This window comes from Zerene cesonia, chromosome 15 (genome assembly GCF_012273895.1).
Source record: "Zerene cesonia ecotype Mississippi chromosome 15, Zerene_cesonia_1.1, whole genome shotgun sequence".
Taxonomy (NCBI): domain Eukaryota; kingdom Metazoa; phylum Arthropoda; class Insecta; order Lepidoptera; family Pieridae; genus Zerene; species Zerene cesonia.
In genome coordinates this window covers 9,124,994-9,139,759 of record NC_052116.1, presented here as the reverse complement: position 1 = coordinate 9,139,759, position 14,766 = coordinate 9,124,994, and the positions used below count along the sequence as shown (strand labels likewise).

General features: G+C 35.1%; 2 protein-coding genes across 2 annotated transcripts in view; one reads left to right on the top strand and one right to left on the bottom strand.

Moving 5' to 3' along the window:
- Positions 1-3,525, bottom strand: part of LOC119832614 — a 6,164-nt gene extending 2,639 nt beyond the window's left edge. Inside the window, exons 1-6 of the mRNA XM_038356297.1 lie at positions 3,393-3,525; positions 3,003-3,095; positions 2,368-2,482; positions 1,409-2,029; positions 792-998; positions 313-455 (exon numbers count right to left, since the gene is read on the bottom strand). Of these exons, the coding sequence (XP_038212225.1) occupies positions 313-455; positions 792-998; positions 1,409-2,029; positions 2,368-2,482; positions 3,003-3,095; positions 3,393-3,469 (1,256 nt within the window). The 5' untranslated portion in view covers positions 3,470-3,525. The remainder of the gene's footprint in view (positions 1-312; positions 456-791; positions 999-1,408; positions 2,030-2,367; positions 2,483-3,002; positions 3,096-3,392) is intronic.
- A 367-nt stretch (positions 3,526-3,892) lies between these two features.
- Positions 3,893-14,276, top strand: LOC119832441 (sulfide:quinone oxidoreductase, mitochondrial). The gene is made up of 8 exons (XM_038356111.1): positions 3,893-4,334; positions 5,320-5,425; positions 6,059-6,283; positions 7,574-7,774; positions 9,657-9,851; positions 10,704-10,902; positions 12,364-12,536; positions 12,884-14,276. The coding sequence occupies exons 1-8, from the start codon at positions 4,243-4,245 to the stop codon at positions 13,013-13,015; spliced, it is 1,323 nt and encodes a 440-aa protein (XP_038212039.1). The 5' UTR covers positions 3,893-4,242; the 3' UTR covers positions 13,016-14,276.
- The last annotated feature ends 490 nt before the right edge of the window (positions 14,277-14,766 follow it).

The following is a 14,766-nucleotide window of genomic DNA, read 5'->3' as shown; positions in this document are numbered from 1 at the left end:
AAAAATTAATCCAATTTACGATGAATATGTTGTAAGCCTACAAGGCAGCAATATTAAAATAATGAATTTTTATTCCAAATCAAATATACACTCTCGACTGTTGTAAATTGTTCTCATTTATAAAGCATTTCAATGCTATAAAAACTAAAAATTAAATGTTGTAAATACTTTCATATAGTCTCACAGTTGCTTTGATATCAATTTTTATGCTATAATAAAATTTAAAGAAGGTGAAATAGACGACCAAAAAAGTTAATCTTGTGATGCCTTCAGCATTCGTCTAACATTTTGTTCATATGATATAAGTTACTTACAGGTCGATCAGGGCCATATTCCTTGCAGCGTATCAGCTGCACAGGTTGCTTGCGAGCTTGCCGTTCCTTGCGCGGCTCAGAGCTCACCTCGTACACGTCGCCGGCTTCCGTGTGCAGGATGCGGTACCCACCACCGCCATCCTGTAAATTTTGTAGAAAACATATCACAATATATATGTTCACTCTAATCTCACTATTCTAGTCAAATTTTGTTCAAAGAACCAAACAACAATTATGTTATACACATATTTGTAGATACCAACACAATTTTAAATAAAGATACAATTCTTTCCATGTATTTAGTGTTTAGTCCGTGCGAATTGTCACATTTTGCAAAGATGTTTATAAATGTGAAGCATTGCCTCCACCTCTCACCTTTTTTTTGGAACTACTAATGATTGAACTAAATTTTAATTGGGTGAACAGATAATCTAATCAGGGAATAGAAATTTGCATATGTGATTACATAAACCTCACCAAATTTATTTTTCTCCGTCTTCTAGGCATTTCTAATCTCCTCAGAGGTACAGCTACTGGTGCATTGTCCGTCTCTTGTTTAACTGGTGATGTGCTATCCTCCGCCAAGTTGGATATCTTTTTCGGAGTATCCCCTTCAGTTTCACTGTCTACATCGATCTCTATGTCACTGTCTTCTTCTGAATCTTTTTTCTTTTCTATTTTTATCTATAAATGTTAATTAATTTTTACTATTTCATTAGAATGATCCATTTTTTTATGTAATACAAATGACGTAATTGTTTATAGAACTTTTGTTTATATAATGAAAGATCCAAAAAGATTTCCATAACAAGACTGGTTGTAATGAAACTATCTCTTTGTTGAAAGTAATACAATAGGAATTGTAATTTCATATTGTATTGATACCAGTATCATTACTGGTACAACAATAAGACTATAGACTTTGTTAATAAAATATAAATAACATTAAACATTTATTCTGTATAATTCCTTTTACAATTTTCAGGCAACTACTTGGCTGTCCTTATTTGCTACCATAGACTAACATAGACCACTTCCTAAGAAATTGGATCTAAAAAATAATAAGACAAGATTATGTTCCAAATAATACTTGCCACTTGCTCTCCTTCAGAAACAGGCAGTGCTTGTCCTGAGCCCAAAACAATTTGCATTTTAGGACTTTTCACACTGTCTTCTGATAAACTTGAGTCAGTCTTTCTTCCCTGCGGTGATTTAATATCTTTGATATTCTTAACTCTACCCTTATCATAGTTCCTTGACACTTTCCTCCTATGGTTGCCAAGTTTTTTCACAGTTTTCACCTTCTCCTTTTGTTTAGCAAAATTTTTTGCCATTTCACTTAATTTTTCATGTGAATCTTTTGAATTTATAACGTTATGTTCATTTATACTTATTTTGTTCATATCTATACCACTTTTCACTACTGAATTAATTGATTTGGGTGCTTTACTGTTCTTTCTAAACACTCTCTTTGGCAATGTTATTGTCGGGGAGCCAGTGGTCACCATGGTTATAACATCTGACATGCTCATGATGTCATCAGTGATTATTTCTTCCTGGCCCACATGGGGCACATTGTCCTGGTCATCATGTTTCTCCCAGATTACTGTGTCCAAATGTATACCATGCTCAGCTTCTATCAGAGCTTGTATTTCAGCCTCTGATTTGGTGGTAAGAGTTTGTGATATTTTCTTTACATTCCTCCCGTACCTTTCCTGCAGTAACAATTAAGATTTTTTTTTATTTACTAAATTATAACTAAAAATTTGTTTTTCTTTTTCAAATTGTTTTATTATCATAAATTATGTACATCTGACAAATTTCATTCAAAGGTCCTCTAATTTCAATTTATCTACAGCAATTAATTAATAGACTTCTATACTTTTAAATCCACAAAATAAAAATGATAAACACATATGACAAACAATTTTTCTAAGTATGGACTCTATGATTATATTCTTATTATGTACGGAGTGGACATGTATTATCACAGCTAGCAGAGAATACACATTGAAGCATGTTTACCTTCCTAGCATGAACCAGATATATTTACCATTTCCAATTTGAGAATATCCCTTTCTTGCTGGGTCCAGGCTGTATGAAATACTTCATTTTGATTCTTGCTAGAATTGTTGCCAGAAAGTTTTCGAGAGGGACCCTCCTTAGACCTGTTATAATTTATATTATTTAATCTAGAGGGAATCTTAAAATAATTAGGTGTAAATATGTTTAAAGCAGCTTGTTAATTTACAATGACATTGTAACACAAATGTGTCGTTGTGGTAGGATGGAGGTATGCTTGTGACTTGGCTTTATTAGTTAAAAATGAAGATTAGGTAAAAATGAGTGAATTAATTATTTTATGAAATACACTATGCCTCCCATTCTAAAGTAAAATTATTCACTTTCATTGCAAATAATATCAACCCTAACCTCCATATGTACATTTAAGTAGTTCATTTTTATCATAGTGAATGTATATATGATAAAAATCAACTACTATCTATACTATCTGTTTAAATGAAAATGTTCATTACTGAATGGTTTTGATGAAAACGAAAACAGAAAATAACGCCAGTTAATTCATGTTGGAGCTAATAAAGAACAATATAACTTTACAATCAGGTGACTCATTAGCTCGCACATCTAGTTTTCTTCCTTCCAACATGCATACAACTTCAATCTTACCTATTATTACTCTTGATATCATACCAATTAGCTGCTGGTGAATCTAAGAGCCATTGAGGGTGTACTGTATCTTCTCGATCTGAACAGGATGGTCTAAAGTTTAAGAAAAAGACAATATTTATGTTCGGGAAAATCATTGTTTGTAAAAGTGTTGATGGATTGTGCTAAGAAAATTAGAAGATAAGACAGTTTTAACACATTTTAATATCGTTAATGCAAAAAATTACATTATATAAATATCATAAATTCGTTTATTTATGTTTATAAAATGTATGTCAACAAAACACCATTATGTAAACATTATGAGAAGAGTTCAATCTACTTTAAACTGAAGATTTGTATAAAAGTAATAACAAAGTTCTATGATATTGGAAATCAGGTAGTACTTACATTCCTTGATTGTTTTGAGCTAGACAAGAATTAAACGAAAAATCTCCCAAAATATCTATTTCGTCCTCATCCGCCATTTTATAATAATTGATACAAAAATTGATTGAAGCGTCAACATCAAATTAAAATTTATTTTGACATTTGACATCATTTAATAAAGTTCAAAACTACGTTCCAAAAATTATAAACTATAATGTGGAAATACTATAATAAAAAACACTATGACATAAAAAAAATCGTATTACTCAATACACCTTATGTAATCCTATACTAGATATAAAATATTTTTGTAATGTTATCATAAAATAAACATAAATTAGTGAACACTGGTCATAGTATTCCTGCAACAGTAAATGCGTTAGAAATCGCGTTGATTTTTGCTGGCAAAATATATCCTTAGTCAGGTATCATTATTTTGTCGTATAACACACATTATAGCATTGGTTTTTTTTCTGTAATCGCATATATCATATAATCATGCATTTATCATATAACATCTATTTATTCAGCCATCTTCAGCATCTAAAGGTGCTTTGCATCATCATAACATGTATGTCAATTGTCAACAACCTAATCAAAAATCAAAAATCAAAATATGTCAATAACTGTCAGTTGATTGAAAATGAGAAAATGTTTATCTAAATCGAATGATCGTTAAGAAACGAAGAATAAACATTATACAATGCTATGTAGCGTGCAATAATACAATACAGTGCTTGACCACTCCGAGCGGTATCTGGACATATGTAATCAGGAGATAACTAATTTATCACTCGCATAACAACACCGCACATACCGTTTGCTCCGACTATTATAATAACTGTAAATTATTTTAAGATAATACTCAAAGATGATGAACGTGCTGTGCAGGCTTCGTCCGTGTTCAAAATCGGCGATTGTAAGAAATTTCTCGTTGACTAGTTCTTGTCTGCAAGACCAGTCGTGAGTATTTAAAAAATCACTAAACATTTTATATAATGATTTTACACACACTTATGTAAAACTCGTGTAAAAAAAAATCTCTGCCATCGTGATTTTTTGTTAACAGTCTATTTAACTTTTGGTATTTAGATTTTTTAAATTTCAAATAATATAGATATTTTAAGAAGAGAGAATGGTAGACACTTATTTAATTTTATGTTGTATGCACTAATACAAGGTCAATTTGCATTAATTATTTACAACTCGTAGACTTGTCAGTAATTATTACTGTTACTATTAATTACTATATATGTGTTCATTAAGATATATCTTCAATATGTTGATATATTTTTTTTGCTTATTTTTTTGCCTTTCTTTAATTAATAATTAAGCTATTGACGGGTATAATTCTTGTATTTGGAGATAGATAATAAAGTACTCCTTTTTGACATTGGGAAACACCTCATTCCCATAGGAATTGCTTTGAAACCTGATGGTGAAGCTGCATGTAACAATAACCAGTAGGTTGGACTGATGATTTGTGATTTTCGAGATTGATTTCCACTAGAGACACCAACAGCTTTTGCACACTAACCTAATATGTTATCTGAAGAACACTGTACACAGTTCTATTTTCAAGTACTTGAATTTTTAATTTGCAAAAACAAAAACTGACTTTCATACATATTTTACCTCTATATGCACCAGTACATAAGTTGATATAATTTAAAGAAAAACAAAGAAAAACTGACAACAAGGGTTTGTTTTCCTTTTGTTTATATAAGTACTTTATTTGCACAGTACTATCACAAACATATTATATAATTGTAGAAATAAAATTATTGCAAAGAGTGGCTTTATCGCTCAGCAGCTATTTATGCAACCTATGGTGTAAAAAATGTAACACAAAAAATAAATAAATGGGTCGCAAGTAACAGTCTTAATAGCTTAAGATTATTATAATCTTAAATAGATATATGAATATAAAAAAGTTGCTTTGTTCCAGATGTAAATTGCTTGTCATTGGTGGTGGGACAGGTGGATGCACCATAGCTGCTAAGTTTGCTAAACGACTCAAAAAAGGATCCGTGATTGTTCTAGAACCAAGTTCTGTGAGTATTGTTATTGATGTTACTTTTAAAACATAATTATTCCAATATAATTATATCCAAGGATTGCTTGCACATATTTTTTAAAGTTATAACACAAATATCCTTGTTGTAGTATTTGTTGTTGAGTGTATCTTCCACCTAAACAAGCCATTCCGAATCCCATAGCCACTAGTACCTGTCCAAAAACAGAATAAAAACGTGTTCACATCGAGACGCCCAACAGAAGTGATAAGTTACTAATCTCTATCCGATATACGAAAAGAATGCCAGACAGACCGGCGCCGTAACGCTTTACGTAACGAAGCGATTAACTCTCCCATAATACATTAATAATAATAAAGCCTTTCTTTTCGAAATAAGTAAAAGAAAAGTAATAAAATAAAAACTTCAAAACTACACTACAATAAGTTCCTTGTTTCGGCAAAGGCCTCGTAACTCTATCCACTGTTTCATATCTACCGCCACTCTTCTCTAAAGAAAATGGAGTAAACAGGTGACAGTTTAGTCCCCAAGGATGTGTTAAGAGCTGGGGTCGCAAAAATGCAAAAATGTCTGCAGGACCCAGAAACCCTTTTGGAGAAGAGCGGCATAAGACATTACCGCTCCAAAAATTATCTACACTATCCCTTCCAGGACCACTACTACCAACCGCTATTCACGCTGGTCGGCGCCGGAGTGACCACGGTGGAGGCGACCCGCCGGGACGCTAAGAGCGTTCTACCCTCGAACGCTACCTGGATACAGGACTCGGCGGAATGCATAGACCCCGAGAAATGCGTGGTCAAAACGGCCGGTGGACGCGAAATACAATATGAGTATGTGGTTATCGCTGCAGGATTGAAATATGATTATGATAAGGTGAGTTTATTGTTCAAGGCATTCGCAATTCCATTTTTTCAGGATTCAGGTAAGTATGCAAGCTAGTAAGGTATCACGTGACTTTATTTCGGCTATGTTCTCTCGTTGATGTCTTGGTGAATATTGTCAATAGAAGTGTTTAGTTAAATTGCTTTTAAATGTTACATAACACTACCGGTTCTCCCCGGTTTCTCCTGCAGTACATATTATATAGTACTCAGGAATCGTATATCTATCAAGTTGTAAAATAATTTTTGAAATCGTGTCATTAGACCTTGAGATTGGTGCGTTCAAGTAAACAAACATACCCTTTATCGTTGTATTAATTATTTGTATAGGTATACAAATCAATTAAAAAACGTATTTCTGAAGAAATTTTCAAGCAAAAAGCTCTGAAGAATTAAAAGAAAGAAAAGTTTAATAGATACGTGAACTGAGTTGGCAAAAGTACCAAATATAAGACCAATTATTATGAAAACTATCTTTTGTACAGTACAATTAAATTATACATTTATCAAGAGAATACATTTCCATGTTTCAAGTGCAAAACAATTTGAACATACATATCTTATCGTCGCAATGCGAAGCTGCAATGTAACAAAACATAAATAATTTCGTTTTACGACCGTTTGTGTTGATGTAATCACCTGCTTTATATGAGTCAGATGTTGAATGTCATTTGATGAATGAAATATAGAATGTTATGTAGTCCCCACATTAGGTAAATGCGTATTTAATAATGCCTTAGAGTATATAATGCCCTGCATTATATATATATATATATATATTTTTACATAACATTAAACTGTCTTCAAATTGTTAGAATTAGACTTTAATGGAAATTTTAATGGAACCACGCGGTAAGCATCAGCTTTCAAATAAAAAAAGTCACCAACATTGAATTATTTAATTAGACTTCTTATAGAAGCATTTTTGAATCGTCATAACATAGTTGTAACATTTACCACCGGTTCGGAAAGCAGTCAAAATTTCTCATTTTACTGTTGTTACCTAAACAGACCACAAAAAATACAGTCTAATTGAGAACCTCCTCCTTTTTTAAGTCGGTTGAAATAAAAATCCATATATAGTGTATAGTTGATAGTGTGTTTAAATCATAATGCTACAAATATGAAAAACAAAGTTAAATGGAAAAAGATAAAGTTTTATGAAGTTCCCAAAACTGAATTGTACACATATTAGACCTTTAAAAAGCAAAAAAAAAAGTCTTAGACTGAGTCTTTTGCTTCTTTAAAGAAATTCGTAAAGCCAAAACTTTAACCATCCCAGGTGCCCGGCCTCCGCGAAGCTCTCGACGACAAGCAGAGCCGCGTGTCGACGATATACTCGCCGCAGTACTGCGAGAAGACGTGGGCAGACATAAAGAGCTTCAAGGGGGGCGAGGCGGTGTTCACTTACCCGGACACGCCCATCAAGTGTCCGGGGGCGCCGCAGAAGATAGCGTATATGGCGGACTCGTATTTTGGAAAGGTAGTTTTTTTGATAAGGTAATTTAAGTGCTTAAAACAAAATAAATTTTAAGCAATATTTTTGTGCAAGAAATTTTTATGTTCAGAAAGTTTTTAATTAGCTTTAAATTTTTTTGCGATACATTATGTAATACTAGCTGCGCCCCGCGGTTTCACCCGCGTTAGTTCGTATCCCGTAGAAATATAAGGGATAATAAGTTGTCTATATGTTATTCCAGTTGCCCAGTTATCTACGTACCAAATTTTATTGCAATCGGTTCAGTAGTTTTTGCGTGAAAGAGCAACAAACATGCACACATCCTTACAAACTTTCGCATTTATAATATTAGTAGGATAGGATTATTTTTTGTAGCTCTTTTCGTTTCATATAATTTGCAAATTCGCAAAAAATTAAACTATCAAGATAGCTGTTGTGTTGGAACTAACGTTCTCTGCAGTTTGGACAAGTCTACCAACAGCAGTCGAGCCGTTTAGGAAAGTTTATTTAGAAGCGATGTATATAGATTGGACCTGTATAACACAAAATGTGTAGAATAAAAATGTCTTTGATACAATATTTTTTTTGTGTCACCGTCGGCAATGGAGCTGGTGGGTCGCCCGTTGGTAAGCGCTACCACCGCCCATGAACATTTGGAGAGGCGTAGATCGATTCCAGATCTTACGCCTCTACAAATGGATTGCCGACTTCGTATTGGAAATATTGAGATAGGATATACGAGAGGAATAAAGGAAAGGAAGAGGAAGGGTAAGGAAAGGGATATGGGCCTCTAAAATAAACAACTGACGGAATTTAGCCAAGAGTTTGTATGCTAATGGATTGTTGTGTTAAATCAATTTTTATTATGTAATACTAGTTAGTGAATGGTATCAGTAATAATATAAATAACATTATAAATACAGCAATGATAATAATTGTTCATTGTCTTAACAAAGATCAATCCATTGACGGGACTTCCCGCCTTCATTGTAGGTGTTTTCCATCATATCTTAAAGTGCTTCGAAACTGTTTGTTTATAGATTGTTTGTTTGCAGATATATAGGCTATGACGATATGAGTTATATATATATATAACAAGCAGTGGTGGCTCAGTGGTGAGAACCTCGGACTTCAAAATCGATAAGTCGGGGTTCGAGACCGGGCGAGCGTGCAGGAAATAAATTGATTTTTCAATTTATCTGCGCATGTGGATAACATCACCACTGCTTAAACGGTGAAGGAAAACATCGTGAGGAAACCGGCATGTCCAAGAATTAAAAGTTCGACGACATGTGACATCTGCCAACCCGCACTTGGCCAGCGTGGTGGATTATGGCCTGAACCCTCATAGGAGGCCTGTGTCCCAGCAGTGGGAACATATATGGGCTGATGATGATGATATGAGTTATAAATAAATATAGTTTCAGAAAACTTTATAACACGCTTCACTAATGATATAATTATATTGGAGCTCATTATATTGACTAAGTGGATCAAAATCGAATCGAATCGGTTACATATAAACACACAAACATACACATGAAGCTAATAGAGAACGCGATAAAATCATGATTATTTGGTTTTCTGTACTGTCTGGAATGCCTTATATAAGCATGATTTTGTTATTATTTGTTCTTTATCGCTACTTATATCATTAGATATGTGGAAGTAACTCACTGTCACGCTTTCACGCCTTAACCGCTGAACCGATTTTGGATGAAATTTTATTATATAGATAGTTTAAGACCCGAAAACAAAGAGTGTAGGATATAGAGTAGTTTTTATCCCGGAAATACCACGGGAACGGAAATTATATGTGTTTTCTTTTGTCTATGCGAGCGAAGCCGCGGGCGGAATGCTAGTTGTTGATATACAAAAAAGACAGAAAAGCAATTGTTCGTTCCAGACAAACATCCGGTCCAGATGCAACATAACATACAACACGTTTATGCCGGTGATATTTGGGGTCAAGAAGTACGCCGATGCTCTCATGAAGGTGGTGGCCGAGAGACGCATCAACGTCAACTATAAGACCGTGCTGAAGGAAGTCAGAGCGGACAAGAGGGAGGCGGTGTTCTTTAACACGGACGATAGGAGTAAGGTAAGAGATGGAAAGAGTAAGAGATTTGAGATATGATGCTTGTGATCGGGATGAGGGGAATCTTTTTTTTTTATGTCACCGTCGGCAATGAAGCTGGTGGGACGCCTGATGATAAGCGCTACCACCGCCCATGAACATTTGGAGAGGTGTAAGGTCCATTGCAGGCCTTACGCCTCTACAAATGGATTGCCGACTTTAAATTGGGAAGGGATTAAGAAAGGATTGGCGAAAGGAAAGGACTGGGAAGGGGAAGGAAAAGTAGAACAGGATCAGAATAGGTTACTAAACTTGGATGGTTGGAGTAAATGTGAAATAGAATGGAGCAGGAGGGAAAATTACTTTAAATTAATTTACCATTAAACTCTATACGTGGAGCAGTAGGAGACTGCTTCTTTATCATGATCTATTTCGTCTCATCTATTATTATTTTATAATTACTTCATGTCCGATGTCTAGGGATACTCCACTCTTATATGCGTTTTAGTGTTTGATATAGTGATACAAAACATAATTTAAGACTATTGAATAAAGTTTTATAGGTTATAGAAAGGACGCTTTCAAATGATTTTTTTCGGAATTCAATGTTTATTTTCGTTTTTAGGATACCATTTTGTCTTATCTGTTCCATGATTTCACCCATGGCCATAACTTTGGATATGTTATCCGTTCATTATCTATTAAACTATTTAGGCATCGAAAAAAATCCAATATTTGATGAAATTTTATCCCAATTTCATCAAAATCGGCGCTGTTGTTTCTCCACAAAAGCCAAACAAACAAAAAAAAAATATCACATTTACAACAATACCCTTAATCTTCATACTCACCAATCGTCTCCTCCCACACCGCTAGCTGACCACAGTCCCATACGACATGCTGCACGTGACGCCGCCCATGTCGACGCCGGGGTTCCTCAGCAGCTCCCCGCTGTCCGACGACACCGGCTACCTGGACGTGGACAAGTTCACCCTGCAGCACCGGAAGCATCCCAACGTGTACGGCCTGGGCGACTGCACCACCACGCCGAATAGCAAAACCGCCGCTGCTATTGGTGAGTGTCTGCTCTTTTGGTGGAGTGGTTAGTGGGGTTCTTTTAATGTACTCCAAAAGAATTCTCTGGGGGAGTCTCGCCATCTTCTGGGGAGTTGAGTTGAACCAGCTTTCCGCCTGCGGCTGCGTTCGCGTAGTGGAAGGAAAAAATAGACAGATCAGGAGCTTTCCCGACGTAGCTCTCGTTGCCGCCAAATTTTCGGGATAAAAAAATATGGGATAGAAACTATCTCTTGTCTTTTCTCGGGTCTCAAACTATCTCTGTATCAAATTTCAACTAAATCGGTTCAGCCGTTCTTGAGTTATAAATAGTGTAAATAACACGACGATAAATGACTACCCGAGCGGAGCCGGCGCGTCCAGCTAGTACACATATAGATTTACAATGGTCAAAATGTGTATTTGTACAAATATAAAAGTTTACGGTTATTTATTATAATATACCGTGTGGTTAGTGAGTTTAGAACAGTTGGGCTGGTCATGGAATCGATTAATTAATAAAGTATGAATGTTAAATTTGTCTCCAAAAATTACAATATTATTTTCATCAATACAATTAGCAAAAAGATAGTAGGTAGGTACATATATATAATTCTTGATGTCGTCAGCGTCACCGACGTGCAAATCATATGCTAATATGCGATACACGTTACATGCAATCAAATAAGCACAGCAATAACTCAAATAGATCCACATTTTTACATAGTAATTTACAATAAGCAATTAGTTTACTTATTTGAATTGTCGCATTTGGACAAAGAAAGTTGGAAAAAAAAAAAATATTCCCTTATATATTATAATACCACATTAACAAAAATATAGTATACTAGCATACCCGGCCACGCGTTGCTGTGGCTGACTAATAATTAAAAATATTAAGATTATAAATTATTGAGATATTAATCGAAATAAAAACTATCCTATATCTTAAGTTGGACCAAATTGCATATAAAATGCCAAAATTCATAAAAATCGGTTGAGTTGGTGAAGAGTTCATTGTGAACATACATCATGACACTGGATTCTTATATATTAAGAAGATATATACATACCATACAAACAAAAATGTAGTAGTAATATAGAACGTAATTATTAGAGAATGCAGATGTATAAAATAATACCGAATGAATATATGATATTGGACATCTCATAGTGGGCAGCTGAGCTGGTGGTTCGTCTGACGGTAAGCAACCATCACCGCCAATAAACACTGGCAGAGGTAGTGCCTCTGCGAATGCGCCGCCCGCTTTTAAGGGGTAAGGGATAAGGAAAGGATTGATGATGAGAGAAGGAATGGACTGGGAAGGGTAAGGAAACGAAAGCCTCTGGCTCCCCCACTCGCCGAACGAAACACACAGTATGCTATACAGTATGTTATATTTATACATGCAGTATGCTATGGCCCAATTCGTGCCGAAGCGTGCTCGACTCCCACTTTCATCCGTTTCTCGTCCCCTTCCAGCCAAACAGTCGCAGGTCCTGGAGCAGAACCTCCTCAGCAGCATGTCGGGCGGGCAGCCGCTGCGGCAGTACGACGGATACGGCGCGTGCCCGATCGTCACGGCGTACGGCAAGTGCATCCTCGCCGAGTTCCTGTACGACGGCGTGCCCCGGGAGACCATGCCAATCAACCAGGTCGGAACCTCAAGGGTATAGGGTGATGGAAGGTGATGGATGTGAGGATGATATATCGTCCAAAATTTTAGAAAAAATTTTTTAGTTATGTATTTACTAGCTGTGTCCCGCGGTTTTACCCTTTCATAACCAGATGTTATATAGCTTAATGCCTTCGTCACTGGGCTATTATCGAACAGTGAAATAATTTTTCAAATCGTATCAGTAGTTCCTGAGATTAGCGCGTTCAAACAAACAAATAAATAAATTCTACAAAAACAAGCAAGGAAAACAGTTCCTACACAGAATAGCCAGCAAGAAAGTCTATAATAGATATTATTTAAGTAAAATAATTTTTTATCTTCCAGGCCCGAGAGAGCACGCTAGCGTACTACATGAAGAGGGACCTGTTCCCGTTCCTCTATTGGAACTTCATGCTGAAGGGCAACTACCACGGACCCGAGTTTGTGAGGAAAATCATCAACCCCTTCGCGAAATAATAATTTGTTCGTGCATTGTAAATTGCTTTTTGTATTTGACGGTATTTTGATATTACGGGCTTTGCGTTAAATGAGGGTAGATGTAAGGAGAAAAAACATAGTTTTCAAAATTGCTGTTCAATTACATAAATTGATCGGAGATCATTTGTAAACTATTATGTTTTGAATGTTGTAAATATATTTAACTATCGTCTCCTTACTTCTACTCTCTATGGTTCCTACATTGGATAAATCTTTTCTACAAAGAGGTGTGTGAGGAGGTGTCACTCCAGATTCTAAAATGGGACGAAATGTCAAAAATATCCCATCAAACAACAAAAGAATCACGTATCGCCTGAAAACCCACAGTTATCGAGTAACAAGTTTGTAGATAAAAAAATAGGCAAATAGAACCTCCTTCGCTTTTGGTGATGTCGGTTAGAAAGACTTAGTACTTTTTACACCGTGATGCTAATTAATGAAATCTAACATTTATCTTTATATGAATGTTATAAACTAACATTCGCTCACGGTTTTGCTTGCATGCTTCAATGAATGGAATACTAAGTTACTAAGGTTAAGGAGATACGGACAAACAAATAGACTTGGTATATTTTGAACTACGTCTGTTACATATGCTATGAAATGTTACTTGTTTTATAGAAAGGGACATGCGTAAATCCTGCCTAATATTAGTAATTCCGATTTTGTTTTTTATTTAAATATTGTAAATGTATAAATAATATACTTACGGTGTTGAAAAACAAAATGGGGTCGTTTTTAATATTTTTTGAAGAAATATTATTGATAAGCTTAGTCGTCTAAGTTTAACTCAATTCGGACTCAACGTTTTTGTTAGAATTTAATTACCTTTGAATGATATAACGGATCGTGACGTCTTAAAACAGTACTAATTCCAGTGTGGGAAAGTGACGGCGCTAGACGATCTTAATAGCTCTGTCTTTTCCCGATACTGGTATTAGTATTGCTTTAAGACGTCGTGGTACCCTCCTGGTTAGAAAAATAGTTTTAACGACATATCTTCAACCGACAATTAAAACAATAGCGAATGGCCCAGCCGTTTCGCAGGTGATTTATTACAAACTCAAATGTAATTTAAATATGTATATAGATAGTGATATATTGGCGAATATAAATTTTAAGAAAAACAATGACAAATTTTCTCTGTGTTATTAATTGATGTTGTGTAAAACGATTGTAAATATGGTTTATGTGAAGAAATAAATATTTTATACGTTTATTTTTGTGTAATTAAAATATATTCTTGTTACTTGGTGTTTTAATTTTTCCCTTTAAGTTAGCTGTTCGCCCCAGCTTCATATACTCTCCTATGTCATTCAGTGAAAATTCAGCTTTATAATGGTAATAGAATTTTTGGAAATGGTCCAGTAGTATGTAAACATTACAAATCGCAAACAAACTTATAAAAAAAAACAAATGTTTCCTTTTAAGATATTTTTTTATGGTACACACTTTCATTCCCTTTTTTATCCCCTTAGGGGTAGAATTTATCAAAATCCTTTTTAGCGGATGTCTACGTCATTGCATCTATCTGCATGCCAAATTTCATCCCGATCCGTACAGCGGTTTGGGCTGTGCGTTGATAGAGCACTGTCAGTTAGCCACCTTTGAGTTCTATATTATATTTAGATTAGCTGTTCACCCCGGATTCGCTCGCGGTCAGACGCGGTTTTACCCTTTGCGAGACTCCGTCGGCTTTGCGATAAGTAAGTGGTGCAAGAGTAGGTCTG

Excerpts from the sequence above, each read along its gene's own strand:
- LOC119832441 (XM_038356111.1), top strand. The coding sequence starts at position 4,243 with ATGATGAACGTGCTGTGCAGGCTTCGTCCGTGTTCAAAATCGGCGATT. Across the intron at positions 4,335-5,319 it reads TCTTGTCTGCAAGACCAGTC|ATGTAAATTGCTTGTCATTG; the intron begins GTGAGTATTTAA and ends GCTTTGTTCCAG. Across the intron at positions 5,426-6,058 it reads TTGTTCTAGAACCAAGTTCT|GACCACTACTACCAACCGCT; the intron begins GTGAGTATTGTT and ends TATCCCTTCCAG.